This window comes from Oryzias melastigma, linkage group LG1, assembly GCF_002922805.2.
Source record: "Oryzias melastigma strain HK-1 linkage group LG1, ASM292280v2, whole genome shotgun sequence".
Taxonomy (NCBI): Eukaryota; Metazoa; Chordata; class Actinopteri; order Beloniformes; family Adrianichthyidae; genus Oryzias; species Oryzias melastigma.
The window spans coordinates 30538629-30557074 of record NC_050512.1 but is presented as its reverse complement, the minus strand read 5'-3'; the positions used below and the strand labels follow the sequence as shown (position 1 = coordinate 30557074).

Below are 18446 nucleotides of genomic sequence, written 5' to 3'. Positions count from 1 at the left end.
TTGTTTATATTTTGAAGCCCAATGAGGCAAATCTCTTTGTGATTTTGGGCTATATAAATAAAATTGAATTGAAAAATTGAATTGAATTGAAAATTCATATAAAGATGTTCATTTAGTCAATGATGTATGTTTATGGTGACCTAGCGTTAGCATTAGCCGTCCTATGGGAAATTCCATTAAACGTTAGCATCAAGCTAACTGACTTTAGCTTTATGTGCTAAATCGATCTATATTTTTATGGATCATTTTTGATCTGTTAAGCTTAAATCGATGAATGGATCTCATCAACCCAGACCTGCTCAGAACCTCCTCCAGGACAGGTGCGCTCACCTGCAGCTTCCGCAGCTGCTTGATGGCTTCATCCCGGCCCTTGTTGGCAGCTTCGATCTGACCCTCCAGCTCGTTCAGGTCCACCTCCAGCTTCTTCTTGGCAGCGACTGCCAGGGTCCTCTGCTTCCTCTCGTCCTCTAGCTCCGCCTCCATCTCCCGTACCTGAAGCAGGTGGAGTGTCGGTTTAGTGGCTCCAACATTCAGAGGGTTCAGAGGAGCGGGACTTCTCCTGAACCTGTTTGACCAGCGCCCTCTTCTTCTCCTCTCCCTGCTCGTCTTTGGCTTGGAGGTCCCGGTCGAACTGCGCCTTCATGGCCTGCATGTTGACCTCCAGACGCAGCTTGGCGTCCTCGGTGGCCTGCAGCTCGTCCTCCAGCTCCTCCAGCTGGGTCCTCATCTCCCCCACCTGCTGCTCCAGCGTTCGCTTGGACTTCTCCAGCTCATGGACCTGATGGAGACTCAGCAAACATCAGGCCTCTGCACAGCGACACACATTTGAGGTCAGAGGTCACTCACATTTTTGCCCACGTCGTCCTTGGAGCTCATGAGGTCCTCCATCTCGGAGCGGAGCTGCTTGTTGAACCTCTCCAGCTCCTCTTTGGCCTCCAGCGCCTCCTCCAGAGCTCTGGCTAAGGACAGAGCTTTGGTCTCCTTCTCTCTGGCCTCCGCCTCGGCGCGGTCGCGCTCCTCGGCGCAGCGAGCAGAGACGCTCTTCTCCTCAGCCAGCATCTGACGAAGACGGCAGAGCTCAAACATCCTGACGGCGGTCAGCGCTCCCCGCACAGGTGTGGAAGGTTACCTGATCAAACTTCTTCTGCTTCTTCTCCAGGTTGGAGACGATCTGCCTCTGGTGGTCCAGATCCACCAGCTGGTCGTCCAGCTCCTGCTGCAGGCGGTTCTTGGTCTTCTCCATCTTGTCTAAGGAGATGGACTTCTCCTCCAGGCGCTGGTTGGCCAGCTCCACGTCTTTCTGGAGCTTCCTCTTCGCCTCCTCCAGACCCTCAATCACCCCCACGTCCTCCTCCAGCTTTTTCTTGGTCTCAAACATCTGCAGAGGGCCGGAGATAAAGATCCAGAGGAACACGATCTGGTGAAACTGAAGTTTTTATGGACAGACGTTGCTGCTGCCACTCTCTTGAGAACCACTGTTTTCAGGAACGATCAATAAAGTTTTCATTCAAAATATGAAGTGAAGGTTTCATAAAGATTTTTATCTTTAAATGAATAATAAATATTAGTCAATTACGTCACAAAATTGACAAAGTCCTTCAACTTTAAATATCTGAAACTTTCACTTCAGAATCCGTGTTTCAGGAAACATCACTGCTGTGAGTTCCTCTCGTGTACCTGAGCCTGCACCGTCTGCAGCTGCTTCTCCAGGCCGCGGCGAGCCTCCTCCTCCTCCTCCTGCTGCTCCAGCAGGTTGTTTTTCTCCGCCTCCAGCTGGCGGATTTGGCCGCTCAGGTTCAACTTCTGCCGGGTTTCCTCCTGCAGCAGCTCCTGCACATCGTAACGGATCAGACGGGACCAGAACGAGCTGCCGTTTCAGTTTGAGCTCCTCACAAACCTCAGAGTCTTGCAGTTTGCCGCTCAGGTTGTCCACCTCTTTGGCGAGTTTGACCCCCTTCTTCTCCGCTTCTTCCAGCAAAGCAGAAACATTGTCCAGCTCCGTCTAACCCAGAACAAACATTCAGTTTCCTGACGCTGGAGGAGGACGACGGTTCTGTCAGGAGTCTACCTGCAGCTTGCTGGAGCGCTCGCTCAGCTCGCCTTTGGCCCGCTCCACCTCGGTGGCTCTGGCGCTGAACTCCTGCAGCTGAGCCTCCAGCTTCTTCCTCTTGTACTCGGACTCGCTCTTGGTTTGCTGCAGAGTCTTCACCTCACAGGCCAGCTCCTTGTTGTCGCTCTCCAGACACTGTTTGTTCTTCTCCAGGTTTGATTTGAACTGCAGGAAACAGAAGACACCACAGTCGTCGTTCCAGCTTATTCAGGACTTCCACGCCTGTACTTTTGGTTTTCACATTTCTTGTGTTTTTTTTTTTTTAAGATTTTTCACAATTTTTACAAATTTATTAGCCTCATTGAAAATGCATATGATTTTTTTAAAATCCTTTAAAAACTTTATGCACTTTTAAAACGTGTCAAATATTGATATCAAAACATTCAGTAAATCCAGGAAATTCATGCTAGCACTTTTGGTGTTCAAACCTTTTCAGGCACTTTACATTTTTTTGTAATTTTGGGCTAATGTTCAGTAAAGCTAACATTTTAAAATCCTGTTAACTCTTTTGGACATTTATTGCATATACTGAGAATTTGTGGGGCTAATTCTTAAGTTAAGCTAGTATTTTAGCAACATGCTAACTTTTTTTAGCTGATTTAGCATCTACTAAGGTAGTTAAGCTAGTATTTTGGCAATGGGCGAGCATTGGTATACTGAGGTTTTTTAAAGCTAATTCTGAGTTAACTTAGTACTTTATCAACTTACCAACTTTTTTTGGTATTTTGGCATATACTGAGGATTTTTCAGCTAACTCAGAGTTAAGGTAGTATTTTAGCAACGTGCTAGCTTATTGGGCTAATTTTGAGTTAAGCTAAAATGTTAGCAATGTGCTAGCCTTTTTTGTGGCTAATTTTGCATCTACTGGGGCTTTTTGGGCTAATTCTGAGTTAAACTAGTATTTGGGCAACATGCTACCTTTTTCCTTTTTTGGGGGGGCTAATTTGGCATATATTGAGGGTTTTTTGGCATAATTTTGAGTTAAGCTAAAATCTTAGCAATATGCTAGCCTTTTTTTGTGGCTAATTTTGCATCTACAGGGTTTTTTGGGGCTAAATCGGAATTAAGGTATTATTTGGGCAACATGCTAGCTTTTTTTTTAATTTATTTTTAGCTATTTTGGCATATACTGAGATTTTTTGGTCTAATTTCGAGCTAAGATAATATATTAGCATTATGCTAGCTTTTTTTTTTTGGTTAATTTGGCATATACTGACATTTTTTGGGATAATTTTGAATAAAGCTAATATATTAGCATTATGCTAGCTTTTTTTTGGTTAATTTGGAATATACTGACATTTTTTAGGCTAATTCTGACTTAAGCTAGTATTTTAGCAACATGCTAGCTTTTTTGACTAATTTTGAATCTACTGAGGTTTTTTGGGTGAATTCTAAATTAGGTCAATATTTTAGCATTGTGTTAACTTTTTTGACAAAGTTGGCATCTACTGAAGTTTTTTTTTAATCGCAGGTACTACAACTTTTCTTGTTGGAATAGTTGTTCTGCTGGCTGCTCCGTCTTGCTCACCCTCCTGGCCTGCTCCAGCTGCTCAGACAGCTCCTCCAGCGCCACCGCGTGCCTCTGCCTCATGTCCTGGATCTGAGCGTCGTGGTTTTTGGCCTCTTCATCGATGGCTTTCTTCAGCTCTGCCACCTCTTGCTCTCGCTTGGACCTGACCAGAGAAACCTGAACTATCAGAAAAGCTTCACGAGAGCCTCCACCTGAAGATCGGTGTGGATCGGGTACCTGAGCTCCTGCTGGGCGGCTGTGGTGTCTAATGTGTCCTCCAGTTCTGTCTTCAGAGCCTCCAGCTCCTCGCTCAGGTCCCTCTTGAGTTTTTCGGCTTTGCTTCGGCTTATTTTCTCCGATTCCAGATCCTCCTGGAGCTCGGCTATCTGAGCCTGCAGCTCCCTCAGCTGCTTCAAGGCGTTGTTCTTCTGCAGAGCCTCGTCATCACCTCTGGAAGACACAAAAGTTAAAAACAATTTTTCTCTGCTCCTTTTCTGCTTTACATAAATATAATGTCTGGAATGGAGATGAACGGGTCTGAAGGTCTCGGCTGGTAAAAGGAGGACTGTCCTCTTCAGGTTCAGAGTACTGAGGGTCTTTGGGTCGTGTGGTTCATGGGAGGTCATAGAGAGGAGCGGACGCGTCTTCAGAGGAGAGCAGGTGTGTTTCTCAGTTCACTTGAGACTCATACGGCCTCCTTAAAGGTCTTCATGAAAATGGAACATAACATGGTCATAAATGCGGCACAGACTAATCATGGTTTGAACCAGGACTTTCCTCTCTTCTGTCCATGAAGTGTGCAGAAGGAAAGAATGAGACTGAAGTTGAAATTCTAACTTTAAACTCCAGAGTCGAGAAACTTTCCTCTTGGGTGGAGAACGCTGAGGTGGTTTAGACACTTCTGATGAACTCAAGCTACAGGGATTCTCAGAAAGTTGAGACATAAACGACTTTCATCCAAACATAAAGTTCTGCTTCTCACAAAGATCTGATCCATCTCAACATTCCCTCACACATCAGGGTTTAATCAAAGACTAATTATCCGTGTCAGCAGCTAAATCCAGGATCTGTTTGCATGAATCTCATCAGACCTCCAGGTCACGTTTGAGAACCTCGTCTCGTTAAAGAGGTACATGATGCTGAAGCCGTTTTCAAACTCGTTTTCAGTGGAGATGGAGATTTTCTCTCCTACTTCAGCTGTGGATTTTTCCATCCCCGTGGGAGCCGTTGTCATGGAGATTTCACATCCAGGACTCCTGAAGTGAGGACGGATGAACATCCCACGATCAAATGAGCAATAATGTGAGTAATGTGCTAAAATCAGTTCAAACTGAGAAGGATCCTGTGAGGTGGAACAGCAGGAGTTTGGAGGAACATGGAGGAACCAAAATTCATCAAATAAAAGAAAATAAATTACAAAAGAATTACAGATGATGGTTGGTTTAATTTACAGCAGTTTGAAAATGAACTAAAATCATGAGGTAAGATAACTGTAAACATGAAACCAGACAAAGTCTCACAAACTGTTAGTGACAAATAGGAACAACTATTTAGTTTTAGTCTAATCTACACATTCCTTTAAGTGTAGAACTATGTTGTGTTATTACTGATAAAACTAAACTGTCTCTTGTTGATGACATCACTGCTCGACATGAAGGCTGGAGGTGACTTTATTAACAGATTATTAACAAAATAGTGGTAAACAATAAATACAGAAAAGATACTGATAGAAGATGAAAACTGTTTGGACTCAAATCAGCTTTAAGTGATTGAAAACAGTTTTAAACTTGAAGGCAGACGTAAACTTAAACAAATATTGAATATTTGAAAACAAGAAAATCAATATTTTAAACTGAAGAGAATTCTTCATTTTTTATGGTAAATTAACGGTTGAAAAGTTACAGTATATTCAAGCTTTTGTGTTTAAGCATCACCGACGACGCCTTCGGTATTAAAGGGTTAAAAACCGTCTAAAACCGTCTGTGTGCTGCCCCCCACAGGTTGAAATGAGGTATTACAGTTAGATTTTCGTGATGCATCCACTGATTTTAATCCTACATCATTCTATAACTCTATGAGCTCCAGTATAAAAGCTCCGCCCATCTTTGAACGCTACATTGTGTGGCGGAGCTCGTTAAAACGGCCTCCGAGCGGCTGGCTGGCCAGCAGACGGAGAGCCGCTGCGGGATGTGGGGGCAGCCTGCTCGGGTCTCCTAAAGCTTATTTTCACTGAAAAAATACAGACATTTTCTGACTGTAATAATCAGAGTTTTGAGTCAGTGAACGCACCAGGACTGAAGTTACCACCTCATTGATTTTGATTGGTCCTTGGTGTTAGCCCCGCCCCAATGTGCTACAATGGGGCCAAAAGTTTTGAAACGGATATTTTCCAATTCTAAAACTAAAAAAAAAAGAGTTGAAACTGAAAGAAAAGTTTAGAAATTGAAATTTTGAGTTTTGAAATCCCAAAAAATTAACAATTAAGGCTGAAAATAATAAAGTTTATCTAAGAATTTAAAAAACTTTCAGACATTTAAAAAAAATGTTTTGGCCAAAACACCAATATTTTTTTCAATTTGTTTTATTTGGGTTTCAAATAATGCTGGCACCAATTTAGCTCTGTATTGTAGCCCCGCCCCTTTTAAAAATCTGGGCAGAGAGCCTCCAGCTGTCCTGTTGTGTTCCCTTTAAGGTACATTTCTGTGATTCCCTCTTGATTTCCTCTCTCCTGAGACCCACCTGGCGAGTGCGGCCTGTAGCTCCTCCTCCTTTTTGACCAGCTGCATCTTCAGCTCCTCGATCTGAGCCTGAAGCTCGGCGATCTGGTCCTGGAGGTCGCTGGACTCGGCGTCCAGTTTGCGCTTGGCCTTCTCCAGCTCCTGCCGCGTTTTCTCCTCTTTCTTCAGACGCTCTGAAGGAAAACGGGAAGAAAACGCAAACATGAACGTCGTTCACGGCGTCGAGGTTTCCCGTCTCAACCGTAAGACTCTTACCCTCCAGATCGACCATCATCATCTCCTGCTTGTTCTTGACCTTCCCCAGATTCTTCGCCTTCTCCTCTTCCTCAGTCAGCTGAGAGGTCATCTCAGTAATCCGGTCTTCCAGCAGCTTTTTCTCCTGCTCAGTTCAAACACAAGACAGATAAAACATGAAGGATTCTGGGAGACAGTAGAAAACACGAGCTAAAGTCAGAGACCTTTTGAGGTGTTAAAGCGTTTCCCTCGTCCCCCAAACACTCGTTCCTGACTAACCAGGTATGATCTCACCTTGAGGAACTTGGAATTCTGGTCTTCCAGCAGAAGAATGTCCTCCTCCATCTTCTTGATCTTCGCTTCAGCCGTAACTTTGTCGAGTTGGAGCTTCTGTCGAGCAGCTTCCTCCTCATCGAGCTGCTCCTCCAGATCCTGAGGAAACAAACCGTTTTCATACCAAATATTTGGAGTGTGAAGGTTTGAGACGGACGTCTGGAACCTGCGACACTTAAAGAGCCGTTTGGGTCGATTTCTCTCCGACCTCTGACCCGGTAAGAGCAACACATCCTTAGAAAAATAAGAGTTTGTATTTATGTTATTGTCATGAGAAATATTAATAAACTATTATTTTTTGGGCATGAATAAAAGAAAGTTAAGGGAAAATATTTTCTCCTCAAATATGAAACAGTTAATAACTTTTAACAGAGGTTTTCAAGACTTCCTTTCAAAATAATAGACTTCCTGTGTCATCTCGATGGAACAAATCTACCAATAAAAAAACATGCTATTTTTAAACATTTGTGGTGCTTCTTAGCCAAAAAATCATAAATCTAACTTTATAAAATTAAAACAGAGCTAATTAATGACGATTTCTGAACCATGAGGCACATTTCAAACACTGGAATTTGTCAAATTGTTTATTTCTCGATTATCAAACTGGCAATAAGCCTTTAAATACATTCATGGGCTGTTTTCATCTTTTTATAGTAATTTTCAAAAAATTGAGTTTAGCTAGTATTTTAGCAAAATGCTAAAGATTTAGCTAATTTGTTATTTCGTTGGATTTCTTGGGCTAATTAAGAGTTTAGCTTCTATTTTAGCAACATGCTAACGTTTTTGACTGACTTCGTTTATTGAGGAAAATTAGGCTGTTTTGGGGTTTAGCTAGTTTATAAGCTACAAGCTAGCGTTTTTGACTAATTTGGAGTTTAGCTAATATTTTAGCAACATGCTAACATTTCTGGTTTTATGCTAATTTAGATTTTAGCTTCTGTTTTAGCAAAAGGCTAACATTTTTAACTAATTTAGTTTTGTGCAGAATTTTAATCTATTTTTGAGTTTAGCTAGTATTTAAGTAACATGCTAGTTTTTTGGCTAATTTGACATCTGCTGAGGTTTTTTATGCTCATTTGGAGTCTAGCTAATATTTTTGCAACAGGCTAACACTTCTGACTTATTTAGTTTCCTTAGTAAAAGTATCTTACTTTTCAGAGTTTAGCTAATATTTAAGCAACGAGCTACCTTTTTTTTTTGGCTAATTTGACATCTACTGAGGTTTTTTGGGCTAATTTGGAATTTAGTTAATATGTGTCTATGTATTATGAATTTTTAATCAGTTTTAATACAATTACTTCAGAAATTTAGGTCAAATTCAACACTTGCTCATAGTTATTTAACCAGATTTCCAGTTTTTTAGCGAATTTAACGTTTTCTAAATAACTTTTGTGTTTTCAGCAAATCCCTTCTTCAATTAAACTAAATTGCTTCACCATTTTCAGCAAAAAGTATTCACATGACCATCATCACAGGTCATGTAATCTTTCTAGTTTGACTTTTTTTGATATTTACTTTAGTTACTTTTTTAAACTAACAGCTTTGTATTTTCTTTAACCAGAGAGGAGGGCAGAAGAGCCAGACGTGGCTCTGGAGCTGCAGGCTGCAGACAAAAGCTTCCTGAAGCTTCCATCGTTCCTGAAGCAGACGTGGTTTCTGCAGGTGTCGCATGAAGAGAACAGGAAGCACGGACCTGGATGTGGGCCTGCATCTTCTTCTTCTCGTTCTGAAAGGCCTGGTTCCTCTCCTCCTCTTCCTCCACCCTGGACTCCAGATCATGAAGGATCTCCTCTAACTCCTGCTTACGGGAGAGGAGGCGCACCCTCATCTCTTCGGCTTCAGCAAACAGCTCCGTCTCTGCGTGGAGTTGCTCTGCTAGAATGTTCTTCTCCTCCACGAGCTGGAAAGTGGCGGTCAGACATCAGCTCCAAACAAACCTTGTGTTTTAATGAGTAGGAGTGACCTACCTGCTGGTGTTTCCTCTCCATCTCCACCAGCTCGTTCTCCACCTTCAGCTGCTTCTCCTTCACCTTCACCAGCTCCTCGTCTTTGGCCTGTAGCTCCTCCTCCTGCCTGGTGACCTGCAGAAGCGGCTTGACCTGAAAGAGAGGAGAAACTGCACGTCTCTAGCAGCTGCAGGTGTAACCGCTCCACCACAGCCACTCAGAGTCTCACCTTGGTGAAGAGCCTCCACCACTGCCAGTGTCGCAGCTTCAGGTAGGCGGCACAGTTCCTCTGGAGGACCTTCAGGGCGCTCAGCTGCTGCTGCTTCTTAGCAAAAGCTCTGAGAGAGGAAAAGGAAATGATGGGAATCAAACTTTTGTCCAGAGAACGAGTCGATCAGCAGGAACTGTGTTTTTGAAGAAGAAAACAGGAAGTGGAGACGTGATTATGGATGCTTTATGGAGCTCTGAACTCTCAGCATCGTCTGTGTCTTCCTTGTATTATGAAGGAGTCAATGTTTCCACGATGAAGCTCCTCCCACACTCATCGACAGGTCAAGATTATAACACATTCTTGGATAAACGTAAAGCAGTAACTTTGTCAAACGTCCAAAAAGGGGCAGCAGACAGAAATGACGCATGAATTGTGTTCAGTGTGAACGCAGCATAAAGGTTTATATTTCAAATCGATCGATCATCACATAAGAATCCACAATCGTTTTTAGATTCTGTTTTACAGCGAAGCTCTTTGCGGATTTTATCTTGAAATGTGCAACTTAAATAAAGATTATTATCATTATTATTATCTTCTCTCACAAGTGCGTCTTATATGTGATTTTGTCTTTTTTATTATGTATTTTTTTGGTAGCTACCACTTAAACTGTGGAGCAACTTATAGTCTGAAAAATACATTATTTATTTATCTGAATCAGATTTTTCTTTTTGAATTTGTATGTTTTTCCTGTGAAGTATCTTAAAATAACAGTTAAATGTCCTGAAAGTGTCACTTGAGGGTTAAAAATAGAAGAACTGTTATTTTCCGCTCAGTCTGCTTCTGAACGCTCAGTTTCTGAGAGAGAATTCAAACTTTTGAATGTTTTATTTTCTAGATTTTCTCTGCAGTTTCTAATTTAGCCCTAAAATGGAGAGTTCTGACTGTTAGAGGAAAAAATAAAAACATGACACAAATGCAGACTCAGTGATTGAGAAACCATCTGAAATGCAGGAGGACGAGTTCAACCCCAACAAGGACATCAGGATGTCCCCTAAAGAATGTAAATGTTCACGTTCAAAGTTCTGAGACTCACTTGCGTGCCAGGTATCCACGGCACACAGACTGGAAGTAGATGATGATGTCTGTGATCTTCAGGTCTCTCTCCTCCTCCAAGTGAGCCAGAACTCCGGTTCTGAAGAAGATCTTACTCTGACCGATCCGGTACAGGTTGGGGTCCAACTCTAAAGCCTGAATCTGAGCACAGAAAGCAGGAGATCTAATTCTCCACTTTAGAAAGTCAAACTAGACGAGGATGGAAGGCCCTACCATCCTCTCGCAGGCTTGTTTTCCATCCATGAACCCTTTGGGGATGGCGTTGGGAGTGAGGATCTCATACCTGTGAGGGAGGAGGGCAGAACTCGTGTGAACGTCTCCTCTGGAGGAGCGGCGGGAAAAGCCTCCCTCACTACCTCTGTCTGAACTCCTGGAAGACGATGCGGTTGGGGAAGCCTTGTCTGCAGATCCGGATCCCCTCCAAAACCCCGTTACACCTCAGCTGGTCCAGAACCAGGTGCGGCTCCAGCTTCCCCGCCTGTCACAGTGTGCTCAGGTTTAGGCCTCAGTAAGGACAGCGTTGACGTCTCCGTGAGAGGCGTCCGTGTTTACCCGTTTTTCGTGGTTGGGGATGATGCAGCGCACAAAGTTGGGGTTGGTGTTCCTCAGCGTGGCCATCAGCTTGGTGAGGGACTCCTTGTAGAGCTGCCCCACCGTACGGAACATCCCCTTCTTGGTTTTGTAGGTCGCCCCGAAGGCCGTTTCGTTCATCCCCGCCACCTGGTCCAGGCCCACGATCCGGTCAACTGGCGGGAAAACGGAGGAGAACGTTCAGGACAAGAACCGGACAGACGAGAGGTTCCTAAAGCATAGCAGTGGAATTATGTCGCTAAATGATGAGCTGAACAAACACGACTACACTGACCAAACGGGGGAGGGGCAGCTAACTCAGCAGAGAGCGGTGGAAGCTTCATGAAAGCGTTTTGATGGATAAATCAGAATCCAGTCTGATGAAAACGTTCCGTTTCACAGGAAGCATTTCCGTTCGGCGCCGACACTCACGGCTGCCCCGCTGATGGTAACTGCCGGACTGAGCTCCGTGAGAAAACCTCACGGGGAACTGAGGACGTCAGCCAGACCATAAAACACCCCAAACCCCCTTCCAGCCAGGTGCTGGTGCTGGACCCCTGCCAGAACTTTCAGAACCTTCTATAGGCCGACACAAAGTTAAATCCCACCCAGCACCCTGGATCTGGTCTCTACGGCCCAGATGAAGAACTCGGCTCCAAATAACCAGATCCACTATGTCATCAACCAACTCAGAATCTGGTCGTCCAGTTTTAGCTGCCAAACGGGGGAAAGGTCCGGTTAGGAGGCGAGGGAGGGGGCAAAAACAAGTAAATGATCCGATTTGATCCTGATTCACCGCACGGTCAGAGCCACTAAAATTATATTCTAATAGAAAATGAAAAAACATCCGATAAACAATTCAAACATTTACTTCCAACAGTTTTTTTAAATCTAAACTTTTGGACGAAAAATTCTTTGATGTAAATAAAAAAAATGTTTTTGTGTTCTGTGTTGTCTCAACATTAGGACTGACACGATTAGTCGACTAATCGACGATTAAACGACTATTTTGATATTTATTAAGGCTTTTTGGAGTTTAGCTAATATTTTAGCTACATGATAGCTGTTTTGGCTAATTTAGGATTTTTTTTTCAACTTTTTTAGGCTAATTTAGAATTTAGCTAATGCTTCAGCTGCATGCTAGCTATTTTGGCTAACAGCTTTTTTATTTCCTAGGCTAACATGGCAGTTAGCTAATATTTTAGCGGAATATAAGCTTCAGCGTTTGCAGCTATCAATTTCAGCATCTTCAGCTACTGTCAATACCATCTTCAGCAGCCAAATTCAGCTTACATCATTCACAAATATCTAGTTTTCGTTAGTTTAAAGCTAATGATGACTAAGATGTGTGTTTTACATCCAGTTTGTGAATGACCCGATTAGTCGATTATTAAAATAATCGCTTGCGACAGCACTACTCAACAATAATTAAGGCCATAATCAATCCCGGATAATCCGTGATCTGTACAGATCACTCCACGATTTGGCACACAGGTGTACCCAGATCCCCCATCCCCCCACTCCCTGGCGCGCTTCATTTAACTAAATTTTCCGATCAAACAGAACGTAATTCGCACCTCAAATTCACGTCCACCGTCCTTTTTAACGTGCGTCAAAGTCGCTGCCTGATGGATGTCCAAAAGTGTGTTTACACTCCCGCCATGTGTGGGAGGAGTTTTTCTTGAGCTCATCAGACTCAGATGAACCGAGAGAACAGGTTTATTTATTTCTACAAAAAACATCGTTAATCTCGTCTTAACGTCCAGGTTGTTGATATTTCAGCATCAGGGAAAAATCAGAAAAAATTCAAGATGTAAAATATAAAATCCATCCATCTCAGTTAAAGATGCAGTACCAGATGAAGTACTTTTGTTTATATGTGTATCTTTTATAAATAGGCCTCAATGAGCAAATTGTTGATGTTATATATGTGTGTTTGTGTATTGAAGTACTTTATGAATGTTTTATTAAAAATATATGTAGTAAAACGTTTCAAAAAGACATTTTTAGCTTTAATCTAGTCATTTTTTTCCTTTTTACTGATCAAAAAACAATCCAAACCGTGACTCTAAAACCGTGACACAATCAGAACCGTGAGTTTTGTGACGAGTTACACCACTACACAACACGGTTTTACATTTATGTCAAATGTGTAAAATATGTGTACATTTGTTTTGAAGCAGAAACTGGAGAGAAACTGAAGAGACTGGTTATAAATCCCGTTTTTCTGGAGCCGACTGTCGAAACAGAATAAGAAAAAATAATTGTTTAAGTATTTACTTAATAATAAAAACTTGTCAGATTAGAAAAAAATATACATATTTAAAGAATAGTTTAAAATCTTAACACCAATTGAATAATTTTGTTTAAAAAAACCTCGACAACCTGATGATTTTATCAACACACTCCCTAAATGGAATCCAGTTCAGTTATTTTTATTTCCTCTCACTTTTTCTTTAACTAAAAATGTGTTGAAATTTTGTCATTTTCCTACTTTTATGTGTAATTATTCAGTGCAGATGTAGAAATTTAAACCTCATAAGCTGCTCTGAATTTCAACAGAATTGATACCCAAGTCTGTAAGATCTAACATTGAGATGAAAACGCATCTGATCCGTTCTTACTCCACCAGAAGAAGTCACAGATGGCTGAAAGCTCAGACTGGAGTGCGGTCTGCAGTCTGGACCCTCCACAGTGACTCCGGAGTTCAGAGCCAAAATACCGAGAACAACATCTGCTTTCAATTCCCTTCAACTGGAATCTTTTTAGGAGGCAGAAAACTGGAAACTGACGCCTTCGACTCCTCATTTAGGTCAAGACCACGGCGGACTTCTTTTAACAGAAACACTGAAACAAAAGGCGCCGCTCTGGATCACTAAGGACAGCTGAGGACTAACTTCTACCACTGAGCTCTGCTGCATCCTGAATCCTGGGAGCCATGCAGCCTAGAAGCGAATGGGAGCCACTTCAAATACGTGGTGACACACCGGCTACAGGCAGATCTGGGCACAAATATACCAGCAGCCTGGAAGCACTTGTGTTTATGGCTGATAGTCCAACCACTGACTGTATGAGAGCACTGGACAGAGTGAGGGTGACATCAGACGTAGAAAAAGGTTCTACTTCCAGCTCAAACCAAGTAAAGTTGCACTTTTTTGAGCCAAACGGACGGCGCCATGTTGGAGCCAGGAAGCAGCGATCGGTCCAAATCTGTCTGAGTCGACGTTTCCATGGCAACCACTCCCACCAATCAGGGGTCAGCTTGCTGGATGTGTGGGTCAAAGGTTAAGGATGTCCTGATCAGATTATTTTGGCCCAAATTTGATTCCAAGTAACTTGATTTTTAGGAATCTGCTGAGTCCCGATCAAAACTTTTGTGAAAGAAAAAAAGAAAAATTTATTTTAAACAGATTCAGGTTTTACTTCTGTTTTTATTTAACTAACCTTTTATTAAATAGTTTATCACTAAAACAGTGAACTCCTGTGAATCAAGTCAAAATAGTACAACTTTTAATGAGAAAAACGATTAATTATTTTAAAAAATAGATGATAATTAGTCATGTGAGAAAGTTTTAGACTGTAGTTTTAGTACAGCGGTCGGCAACCGTCAACCCTTAAAGAACCGTTCGGGTCCATTTCTGACCAACTAAAACCCAGTCCGACCCTAAAGTCTGACTTTCGAAAAACAAGACACTGATTTGTATTACTGTTTCTACTATAGTTATTTATTAACATAAATAAAATAAAAACATAAAGAGAAAATATCCTTAAGTTTTCTAAATATGATATAGTTTACGACTTGACAGAGGATCACGTGACTTCCTTTCAAAATAAAAGACACCTTGTCCCATGCAGGACAATCTTAATGTAGAAAATGTAATAACAGGGACTGTAATGTCAGCAGAGATATTTGAAAAGAAATTTATAACAAGTTTATTATACTGTTTTTGATGCATCTCACCCAGAAATGTGTAAATTTAACTGGCTAATTATAAGTGACCCTTTACAGACGTTTTGGACCATTTAACCGACATAAAATGCTTAATTTTTTCTCAAAAATAGAAATATAATCCAATGATCTTTAATTCTGTGCTTACTGACCTCCAATTGACTTACTGCAGTACACGGTACTCAAAAATGTGTAAAAATGATTTAGTAGAACTTCGGTAAACTTAGAAAACACTTAATGGATTACTACAGGAGCGATTCGTACTTAACTTTAACTGAGTGAGTTTAATAAAGTTTGACAAATCTGTCTAAAAAGTATGTTACTTTTAAATTGACAAACATTTTATTTTTCTTGAACCAGAGAGCCACATGAGGCCCCAGAGCCGCAGGTTGAGGATCCGGCTTTAGTATCTTCAGAACTGTTGAACATCTTTGATCATTTGTGAATTATTGTTTTAGAGGTTATACATTTTTGTTCTGAAATAACGTGATCGAGCCAGATTTCATTAATCCCACGATCGGATCAGGACATCCCTACTAGCAGGCTCCACCTACTTTTTTGAACAATCTGATTGGTCAGTTTAAATCTTGAAAAACTTAACTACATAAAAAAAGATCAACATTAAAAAAAGATTATTTTGACAAATCTAATGACTAGTAGCTGTTGGGGACTCCAGAGGGGAGGAGTCACTCAGTCCAGTCTCATATACAGTCAGTGAGTTCCAGTGCTCATTTTGGCCCAGGTCTGCTGATCGATTTCATTCACCTTCCGGCTCATCCAGACATGTGACATTGTCATAAAATGAGGCTCTTTGAATGGTCTGAATCTCTACAACACAGAGAGAGAGAGGAAAGGTGGACGGGCGGGGTTAATTCATGCACATCAGAAGAAACCTGCGGGCCCGGCTCGACAAAACACAACTGTTAGTGAGCATGCGAGACGGACTCGCGTCTCATCTAAACACAAAGCTACACAGAGACACACAGAATGGATCAGAGTATCAGCCGCGTAGAAACTAGAGGATTACCGTCTTTCCACAGCTCAGCTACAAATTTGTCAGTGGACTGATGCAGAAGTGTGGCTACGTTATCATTCAGAGGGTCCATGTTCTTCATCAGCCACTCGTCTGCTTTGTAGTCAACCTGCAACAAAACAAATACGACTTTTTAAAGACCCACTCCAGTGGAAATGATGTTTTTAATCCGTTTTCATGGCATTTTTCTGATGATTTATGAACAAAATTAAGCTTAAAATTGTATTTCTGAGTATTTCCTTATTCAAAATGACTCAGAAGCAAAGGTTTGTAGAAAATACGGTGGGCGGGCCACAAGCTCCATGCTCCGCCCCATTCTGATGCATCCACTTGCAGATAAACAGATCCATGGATGTCTTTGTTTTCCTCGTTGGAGCTGGAATCTGGATCAGAACTGCTCGGCTGGATATCTACAAGGTTGGGGTGTGAGGGGCTGTAAGCTAGCTGTGTAAACAGAGAGCTCTCAGCAACGGGGATGGGAAGGAGGGTGAACTCACGACCGGTCATAGGTCCCGCCCACAACACAAAGGTGAATTTTTGATGAACTCCTGCCGCCCTGCAGACACTATGTCCTAGAAAACTCTTTTTTTTATTAAATTTTGGCTAAAACAGCACAATCATAATTGAAAGACCACCGGGAATACTTTGAAAATAGATCAAAAGATGATCGGAGTTGATCTTTAAACATAAATTAAAAAGTACATTCCTAAAAAAAAGAATAAATATGAGTTTGATAGATTATTTTCTGAATATTTTTACTTTATTTCCATGAAAACAAACAAAATCGTGAAAATCTTGATTCCACTAAGTCCAAAACCTCCCACTGGTATGAGCTGCCTCCCTACGGCGCTAAAGGGGCCACCAGCTTCCTCCAGGAGGGGATAGAAAACAACAACAAACGGACCAAACGTGGAGCAAAGGGCAGCAGTAGATTCTTGTAAATGTCATCCTTTTCCTGAGAGGAGCACACCAGAGGGGCCACAGCTCAGGAGGTGGAAAAGTGTCTGAGTGAAAGAACCACGGAGGTCCTTTTTGAGCTGAAACACAGCAGGTTTCAGCTCCTGAGACAGACTTCTCTTTCAGTTTTAAACGTAGTGACTAAGTCGATGCAGATTTGCATAAGTTAACGTCTTTGTGCAGGAAAATAAGTAATCATGTTGAAGACAAAAAAGTCTTCAGAGTTCTGCTCATCTCACTGTTGATGAGTTTTGTGCTCACAAATTAGACTTCTGGATTAACACTTGATAAATCGAAACATTTCAGACAATAAAAATGAAGGAAAAGTATCTCTCTTCCCTGTTTTTGTTCAAAAGCCGCATATAGTGATTTATCACAAATTAAATGTGATTAATCTGATATATTTTTTTAATTGATAAACAGCATCAATTAAAATAAATGTTCTAAATGTAGTTTTTTGTGTGATTTAGCAATAAGTGAAAAAACAAGTGGTCAACAAACACTGTAACTAAAAAAGATCAATTGTGATTAATTGTTTCCCAAGTTTGCGATTAATTAGTTGATTTTTTTAATCAATTCCCGACCCTTGAAGAATCCTTTCCATTGAACAGAAAACGGTGATTTTTTTCTGATTTAGACAAAGAAGAGAGCATACTTTGCCAGCGTAGTGGATGATGCAGAAGTCGGCCTTATCCTTCAGCTGGCGGGGCCTCTGGAACTTGGCGTGGGTGCCCTGCTCCTGGATCAGCTTGTCGACAAAAGTCTTGTCTGTGGCTTTGGGGAACCAGCACTCCTCATCCAGCAGAGCCAGAACTCCAGGAGGGTTCGCCTGCACAGAGAACCCCACACAAGTTTGTTTGATCGACACCAGCAGCAGTGATGGGACTGGGATCTGCAGATTTGATCTGTGTTTAGAAACATCTGAGACATTTGGAATGAAGTGAGTTCTGACCGGCCTCTCGATGAGATCGATGCAGGGCTGCAGGTCCAGGCCGAAGTCGATGAAGCTCCACTCGATGCCCTCCCTCTGGTACTCCTCCTGCTCCAGGACGAACATGGTGTGGTTGAAGAGCTGCTGCAGCTTCTCGTTGGTGTAGTTGATGCACAGCTGCTCGAAGGAATTTAGCTACGAAAACAAACACAAGGCAAGAAGAGAACGCTCAACGAAGAGACCAGAAACAAATAAAACTCTTTCAGAAGGATGGACCAACCTGGAAAATCTCAAAGCCAGCAATGTCCAGAATCCCAATGAAGGAGGCGCCCTGACGCTTCGTCCTGTCCAGAGCTTTGTTGATACGATGGACCAGCCAGCGAAACAGACGCTCGTACGTGGCTTTAGCCAAAGCCTCCACAGCAAAGTCCGCCTGGAAGACACGACACAGGAGAGAGAAAGGAAAAAGGAGTTCACTTCATAAAAGAGACTTCATTTATACTGTGTATAATGTCACTGAGGAGGACAACTGTTGACATTTTAGTTATTTTTTTACTCAGAGAGAAAGAAACAGAAAATAAACGACCGGTTCTGATTAGACCCAAAACATAAACACCAGAAAACTCTTAATCGATTCATTAATTTAAATCGACTTGAAAAGATTTAAGTTTTTTTCATAAAAAATCTAGATCGATTTAGTACATAAAGCTAAAGTCCGCTAGCTTGATGCTAACGTTTAATAGAATTTAATTGCTGGAATGGAATACATTACTGACTAAATGAACATCTTTAAAATCTCATAGACATGAAT

The 18446-nt window shown here is 41.8% G+C and overlaps 1 protein-coding gene across 1 annotated transcript in view; it reads right to left on the bottom strand.

The window, feature by feature from the left end:
* Positions 1 to 18446, bottom strand: part of LOC112156981 (myosin-10) — a gene marked incomplete in the record, with an annotated part of 61534 nt that overhangs the window by 7107 nt on the left and 35981 nt on the right. Inside the window, 23 exon segments of the mRNA XM_024289361.2 lie at positions 331 to 492; positions 566 to 778; positions 847 to 1059; positions 1130 to 1378; positions 1678 to 1830; positions 1898 to 2002; positions 2069 to 2275; positions 3639 to 3783; positions 3858 to 4070; positions 6360 to 6531; positions 6614 to 6737; positions 6887 to 7024; positions 8619 to 8825; positions 8893 to 9024; positions 9101 to 9209; positions 10176 to 10336; positions 10409 to 10478; positions 10552 to 10673; positions 10748 to 10941; positions 15742 to 15856; positions 17360 to 17533; positions 17657 to 17830; positions 17916 to 18068. Of these exon segments, the coding sequence (XP_024145129.1) occupies positions 331 to 492; positions 566 to 778; positions 847 to 1059; positions 1130 to 1378; positions 1678 to 1830; positions 1898 to 2002; positions 2069 to 2275; positions 3639 to 3783; positions 3858 to 4070; positions 6360 to 6531; positions 6614 to 6737; positions 6887 to 7024; positions 8619 to 8825; positions 8893 to 9024; positions 9101 to 9209; positions 10176 to 10336; positions 10409 to 10478; positions 10552 to 10673; positions 10748 to 10941; positions 15742 to 15856; positions 17360 to 17533; positions 17657 to 17830; positions 17916 to 18068 (3705 nt within the window).